Source organism: Lissotriton helveticus, chromosome 2_2 (genome assembly GCF_964261635.1).
Source record: "Lissotriton helveticus chromosome 2_2, aLisHel1.1, whole genome shotgun sequence".
In the NCBI taxonomy this organism is placed as follows: Eukaryota; Metazoa; Chordata; class Amphibia; order Caudata; family Salamandridae; genus Lissotriton; species Lissotriton helveticus.
Genome location: NC_136060.1, coordinates 345,010,198 through 345,018,096, shown reverse-complemented (window position 1 = coordinate 345,018,096; position 7,899 = coordinate 345,010,198). Strand labels below are relative to the sequence as shown.

General features: G+C 44.2%; 1 protein-coding gene across 2 annotated transcripts in view; it reads right to left on the bottom strand.

Annotated features, from left to right (window-relative positions):
- Positions 1–4,902: 4,902 nt before the first annotated feature.
- Positions 4,903–7,899, bottom strand: part of KIAA0232 (KIAA0232 ortholog) — a 397,277-nt gene continuing 394,280 nt past the window's right edge. For both annotated transcript variants that reach the window (XM_078678507.1, XM_078678506.1), the window contains exon 9: positions 4,903–7,603. In XM_078678507.1, coding sequence (XP_078534633.1) covers positions 7,424–7,603 — 180 coding nt within the window. In that variant the 3' untranslated portion in view covers positions 4,903–7,423. The remainder of the gene's footprint in view (positions 7,604–7,899) is intronic.

Genomic DNA, 7,899 nt, shown 5'->3' with positions numbered 1-7,899 from the left:
AGCAGTAGCATACCCCTCCCCCCAAGCGCCTTGAGACCCTCACGGGTGAGTAGTGCGCTATACAAATGGCATGATTGATTGATTGATTGATAGGCCCAAAACAGCGCTGTGTCCAGAACGGCTCAGATGAAAAGGAGCTTCTAGGAGGGGGTCAGGTGCGACTTTGACTTGTTGACTGTGAACCCCAGCAAATGCAACAGGTCCGCCGTAGTCTGGAGGTGGGAGAAGACAGCCTGGGGCGAGCCCGCCTTCAACAGCCAGTCGTCGAGATCAAGGAAGACTGGAACCCCTGATCTGCGCAGATGAGCTGCAACCACCGCCATCACTTTCGTGAACACCCGAGGGGTGCTTGTAAGGCCAAAGGGGAGCACGGTAAACTGAAAATGCTCGCGGCCTACCGTGAACCATAGATAACGCCGGTGGGCAGGCAGGAAAGTGATGTGAAAATAAGGATCCTGCAAGTCCAACGCTACCATCCAGTCTCCAGGGTCGAGGGCAGATAGGACCTGAGCCCAAGTCAACATCTTGAACTTCTCATTCCGGAGGAAGCGGTTGACATTCCTGAGGTCTAAGATAGGGCGCAGGCCTTTGTCCTTCTTGGGCACCAGAAAGTAGTGGGAGTAGCAACCACAACCTTCTTCTGGGACAGGGACGCCCTCAATAGCTTCCTTGGCCAAGAGAGCGATTACTTCCTAAGGGAGTGATCCTTCGACAAGCAATGGGATGTAGGTGGCATGGATGGAGGGGTATTCTCGAAGGGGAGGGAGTAGTCCCTTTGGATTATTTGCAAAACCCACCTGTCTGATGTGATGTTGTGCCAGTGGGGCAGGTGATTGCAGATCCTGCTGCCCACTGGCAACTGGTGGCCCTGAAAGGTCAGACTAGGAAGGTTGGGAAGCTGCTGCAGAGGAGGCACTGGAGAACTGGTCCACCCGCTGGCCCCCAGATCCACGTCCCTGGCCGCGCAGAGGATGGGTAGCTTGCGCCGGCCTGTGGCTCTGGGCGGAATGTGGTGGGGCACAAAAGGCAGACTGCATAGGGTGCAAGATGGTAGCGAGACCCAAGGATCTGGCCGTAGCCCTAGAGTCCTTGAAACGCTCGAGCACATTGTCTGCCTTGTCGCCAAACAGGCAACGGCCATCAAGGGCATATCCAAAAGTGTTGATTGGACATCCTCCGAAAAGCCGGTGGACCTCAGCTAAGCGTAGCGTCTCAGGGCTATTGACGTTGAAATTCTCCTGCCTAGCAAGTCGGCGGTGTCCAGCCTGGATGGCGAACTTTGCTGCGTCTCTCCCTTCAACACGCACACGGGAGAGGACAGTATTGGCCTCCTCCGGTCACTGTGGCAGCACTTGCGTGACCGAATCCCACACGGAGTGGGAATAGCGGCCCAAGAGACATGCAGTGTTTACCGACCGCAGTCCTAAGCTGGCGGAAGAAAACATTTTCTTCCCAAGATGGTCCAGCTTCTTGGATTCCAGATCTGGGGGAACAGTAGGGAACGCGCCTTTGGACGTTGAGGCTTGGACCACCAAGCTCTCAGGGGTAGGGTGTTGAGAGAGGAAAAGTGGGTCGCCCGGAGGCAATCATCCTATCCACAGGAGCCCCTATGCTGGGCTTGGACCAAGTGCCAGTAGGATGTCTGAGGGCTTTGTTAAAAGGCAGCAGGAGCACCGAAGAGGCTGCCGCTGGCTGAAGCACCTCAGTCAGGAGATTAGTCCTGACCCCAACCGTAGGAAGCTCAAGGTCCAAGGCCTCAGCCGCACCACAGCGTAGACACGGTAAGGGAAAGAAAGCATAGCAGGTTCTGGTGACATGTCAAAACCACTGGCATCACCCAACTTCTCTTCCAGTGCGGCTCATGTAGCTCGTCTGTTAAAGGGTCCCCAGACCCCTCCCACTCCTCCTCCTCGTCCTCTGGGCACCATTCATGGTGAAAGGGAATGCCAGGATAGAAAATAGGCACATAATTTCCTGCCGGCGTCAGATCCGGCACCGGTCGACGCCGATCCGGCTCGTTTCTGAGTCGAGGGGAGGGTCGGGACGCCGCCGGCCAGGGGCACAAACTGATTTGGTACCGGAGGAGGTGTCGTGAGGTCGACCGGCACTGATCCGGATCCAGACCTGGATCCTCAGGCCCTGCGGCCCCGTGAATGAAGCTGCCGGCATTGAAGGCCTAGAGCCCCTAACCGAGTCTGCGGGGCCCTAAGGTTCGCCGGCGGAGTCGGGCTGCCCAAAGATGGAGTGGAGGCCTCCAGAAGCTTTCAGGACCGCTCCCGCAAAGACTTCGACGAAATGGCCCAACAGTCGGAGCACGATTTTGGGTCGTGGTCGCGCTCCAGGCACCAGAGGCACACTAGGTGCGGATCAGAGACAGACATCAATTTGTGACCACAAGGCTTGAAGCTGGTCTGAGGACGGGACATCCCTACGTGCACCAGGAGTCGGACGACTCGGAAAAAGATGTTGACAAAAGTCGAAAAAAAATTTAGTAAAAAATGTACTAAGGGTATCGCTCTCTCAGGATCTGTGCTGGCAGGCGCGGAAAAAGAAATAACTGATGTCAGCGAGCAGGGGCGGCGTCTAAGTAGATACCGCAACGTCACGACGGCGACCACAATGCCATAGACGAAGGCGGAGTCAACCGATGCCACCAACCGATGCGCAGGGGTAATGCTGAGAAAAAAATCTCCAGGTGTGTCGGACGGATGGGGGTAATTCTAAGGTAAGGAATACATAACTAATAGTCTCTTTCAGATGTCTCATATAATGTTTCGCTGGTTGCAGGGTGGTTCCGGGATTCTGGTCTCTCAGTCTCATTTTGGTATATTGACTAAATCCTTGGGTCAGAGGTTTGGGAAACCTAGTTACGGGCTGTGTTTTGGAGCGAAATCTAGAAAAAGTATGAATATATGACAAAATAAAAGACATACTACTACCTGATTCACTTATACTGTTCACGCCCAAACTCTCTCTAAATACACTGTCTTTTTGAGGACTGTTGAAGTTCATTATTGAGGATTGTAGGCACTGAACGTGCATCCGCAGAGGCACAGAATTTTGAATTTCCAGCCAAAATCATGTCAAACAGTGTCAGACAGAGAATATTATGCCATAGTTTCCGCTCTCTCAGGATCTGTGCTGGCAGGCGCGGAAAAAGAAATAACTGATGTCAGCGAGCAGGGGCGGCGTCTAAGTAGATACCGCAACGTCACGACGGCGACCACAATGCCATAGACGAAGGCGGAGTCAACCGATGCCACCAACCGATGCGCAGGGGTAATGCTGAGAAAAAAATCTCCAGGTGTGTCGGACGGATGGGGGTAATTCTAAGGTAAGGAATACATAACTAATAGTCTCTTTCAGATGTCTCATATAATGTTTCGCTGGTTGCAGGGTGGTTCCGGGATTCTGGTCTCTCAGTCTCATTTTGGTATATTGACTAAATCCTTGGGTCAGAGGTTTGGGAAACCTAGTTACGGGCTGTGTTTTGGAGCGAAATCTAGAAAAAGTATGAATATATGACAAAATAAAAGACATACTACTACCTGATTCACTTATACTGTTCACGCCCAAACTCTCTCTAAATACACTGTCTTTTTGAGGACTGTTGAAGTTCATTATTGAGGATTGTAGGCACTGAACGTGCATCCGCAGAGGCACAGAATTTTGAATTTCCAGCCAAAATCATGTCAAACAGTGTCAGACAGAGAATATTATGCCATAGTTTCCGCAACAGGGTATACATATGCTGCCTCTCAGCCTCCTTCAGATCAGCATGAAGTTTCAGAAGTCTTTCCCATTAATTGCCGTGAGGTATCCTGGTGCCGAAGCAGCCACATAACTGTTAGTTTAACCGCGACCCATACCTTCCACATCAACCATGTAATTAAGTTTATGCATTCCCTACTCTAAACAACCCTTCATTTAACTTTCACCAGGGTACTTCCCCGCAACACCATTTAAATGAACATCGCTATGGTGTTTTAGGGATATTACACAATGTTTGACTTCAATGATCAGGTTACGTTCTTCACCTATCAGGACATGATCATACCTAGCATATGCTTTTTAAGGCAAAAATATAACAGTATCAACGACTGCTGGATGTTAAGAGTCAATCAGCCTTATTTCTCCCAGACACTATTTCTCTAAGATTGACATGATGGATGCCTCCCAATATTCTGTCCTGACATCTGTTTAGTTTATCCAGTACCAAATTCAACTGTTATTGGGAATAGGGTCTTCCCAACTTAAAGCACAGAACATTAGATGAGGTGGTGGGACGGATGAGGGCACTTGTGCAGCAAGGTTATATGCTGGGGAGAGAAAAGCTAGTATAGATGACAGAAGGGGAATCACTTATTTGAAAATAAAAGTGTGAAAATGAACCTTCTACACCAAAGCTTAAATCATGTTTCTAAAACAGACATCAGTCCAGGCATGACACACGATTCATGATGCAGTCCCCAGCCAGTTCTTTCATTGCTTGTACAATCTTGGACCTTTAGCTAGCTACGACAACCTGTCTCTGTGAAGATATGGGGCACATTTTTGAAAATGGATCAGTCAATCTTTAACAGAAAACAACATTACTGCAGGTGCATATCTGTAAAGTGTGCTTATGTAGTCTCACCATACTACAACATTACTACCTCAATAAGAAAACATGACGTCCGGTGGAAAAGATCAAAGTACTAGAGTCTACAAAGTATTTATTATTTATAACAAGGCCACTTTTTTTTAAAGAGCATTTATTTTCTGGTCCTTCCATTAGTTAACGCCTTTTCTTAATAAAAATTGTAGGTTTTTTTGTATTTACATTTTTTTTAAACTGCTCTGTTCATGGAAATGAATGACATGGTATTCTGTGAAAACATCTTAAGAAAAACAAAAAGCATGACCATTTTACAATGTTTTATTCAGTGTTAAGTAACTTCACAAGAAAACAAAATCAGTTACTCTGGTGTACGTGAAATCAGAGCAATACAACCACTTGAAGTAAAACTGAATTTCAGCCCAGGAATGGAAAACTGATAATCTCAGTGCTATGGATATGCAATGCGCTTCATACCACAGTGCGTTCCGCGTTTTGCCAACTTTTAATGAATGTGCCTTATCCATACTGAAAAAAACTACGTAAAATCACACCAACTCGGACATATTCTGAACTTTAGTTGTTTAGCTCTGGAACAGTGAAGACCTAATACGCTATTACCCAGGCTCATTTATATTTTCTTTAACTTTTACACTGATCTTCAACAAGTCTGCCAAGGTTTACACAGAATTTAACAAAGAATGGTTTCTTTGCTATTTGTTAAGCCCTTTCCTCCATAGGAAATAGTTATACATAAAGTAAAATTAGCTGAATGCTGTTCGGAATGCATTCCACTTCATTCTACAAGTCTTCAATTTGGTGATTTTCAGAAATTTAACTTTTAATTGTTTCTACATTTATCTTAACAAAGACTATCCCTCCCTCAGTGCAGATTCTAACCATCACTTTAGGAATCTCCAGAGGAAACAAAACATAAAAAGCCTACAAATAAATAATTATAAAAAGAAAATGTAAAGAGTCAAAAATGCAGTACGGATTGAAACCCGAGAGCAATGTACTGACTGTATACGCTGAAAACATAGCCACAGTAACTATCAGGTGTGTCAGTCTCAGGGTTTCAATAGCAAGTAAATGTTCATTCTGGCAAGCTTTTCTTTTTAACCAGATTATATTTTTTAGATCATTTACATCAGAAAGGCAACACAATCCCAATACTCCATTTGAGTCACCTCAGGGTAAAGAGTATTCCTGATTAATACAAATAGTGTTAGAGCCTACCACATTATTTCTCTTCACTCAAACGTTGCATGTTTTATACTGCATGCTTACAGCACAGAATTACTTTTTTTCTGTGTTTGTTTGAAAGGGCACAACTTCAAAAATCAAGACGCAGATGACCCGCTTGGGCCAATACACATTGTAAAGCCTGTTAAACTCAAATGTCTCGCTACATGTTATTGCCCTAAAATTAAGTATATCAGCTTTTTCGAAGTCATTTCTAACTTTCTATAATTCTTGATGTTAGAAGAGACATGCTGCAGTTGTATAGAATAACAGTTTATAACATTTTGAATCCTTAATATTTGAAATATTGCTTCTCCAGACAGACATTTTGCATAATGAGTTTAAAGTGTGTTTTAGACGAACGATTATACCTCAATGTCTTCGGACTGCTCTAGTTTTGAAGAAAAATATTTTTTAAAACAAGGCGCAAACATAAAAATTACTACTGCAATCATACTTTTTGAAATTACTTCTTTACTGCATCCTTGGCTGCGCAACGCACCACACATACTCAACTTTTCTGTAACATTCTCTCAAGCACAAATTAACTACGGGATTTAGTTAAGTACAATCACAACAGCAGCTAACTGCAGGAGCCTCAGGATTTTTCAAATGAATCAATGACTACTGCATACATATATATATATTTTTTAAACTAAAACACCCCAAGCACTGCAGATATTTTGTGTCATTCCAGAAGGCCATAAAGACGAAGTACTTTTGTAGCTTATTTAAATGCAACCCTTTGCGATTAGGTATGATGCACCCATACCATGCACAAGATTCTGGACAATCCACATATACCACTCCAATAATTTAACCTTCTTAACCAATTATTTTATCTTACTACAGGCTACAAACTAACAGGAGAAAAAAAGAGAAAGTCGCTATCACCCAAAAGATGAAAACCTAGGCTGCTCCAGTTAGCAGAATTACAAACCATAGGGCCTTCCATAAAGAGACAAGGGTGTGGGAGACGGGAGAGAAGAGAGTAGGAGAATTGTTAGGAGCGAAAACACAGTATTCTTCAAGTCTCTAAAGCACAACCCTGTTGTTCCTACCTCAAAGTTACATGACGGACTTTGATGACAACTCATTCAGGTTTCTTCTGCATTCAGAAAGGCACTGATAAATTACAGTGTTAAGTATTTATCTCTCGTTTCTTTAGAGAAGTCTAAATATGGCAAGGGCTAAAAATCTCTGAACAGCAGAAGTTGCCATCTACGACAATATCAATGAATGCTAAAGCTACAGTTACAAATGAAGGTAACCGGAGCAGAGATGCAAATTAGCAGTGATACTACAAAGACAAGCACATGCACGCTCATTCTTAAGACAATGCAGTCTAATCTATTTCAAACTGTCATGTATTCAATAGTTTGTCAAATAAAACAAATGTCAACAGGATTGTCTTCAACTATGAAATGAGCGAGAAGTGAAAGATAAATACACATCTGAATCAGTTAACTGAAGAGGAAACAAAAGCAGTTGGTTTAGAGTTAACAGGCTGCCAATAATAGTTTTCCATCTCATTACTGTTAAACCAATAGATACGACTACTATTACTCTTAATATGCAGTTTTATAGATGAGTTCTTGAAAAAAGGTCTTCTTCGCAAGGAGGAGCCCATTCAATTCTGCCTTCAGAAACGGTATCGTCCGAACCAGAACTCTCGCTGGAATAGATTTTCCTCTGAAAACCATTTTTTTTCCCTCCAACAATTTGCTCTTCTTTATAAAGGACTTCACCAATAGAAGACACCTGGAGAGAAAAACAATAACGTTGGATAGAAATGCTAGTTTAATATTCATTATGCCTCCAATTACTTCAACATGCACATTCCATTTGCATTTCATTTTAAATCTATCCTACAATAAAAATATAAAGGGATGTGGAATTCCTATAGCCAGACGCTTGGGACATATTTGGGGTGAAGGGCAACACGTTTTCATGTGCATTTTGTCTTTGAGACAAGTAGGCCCAACCCCCTACAGCACAAACCCTTTGGCTGCCAGTTTCAGTACCACATTATGGATCAGCGAATGGCATTGTCTACA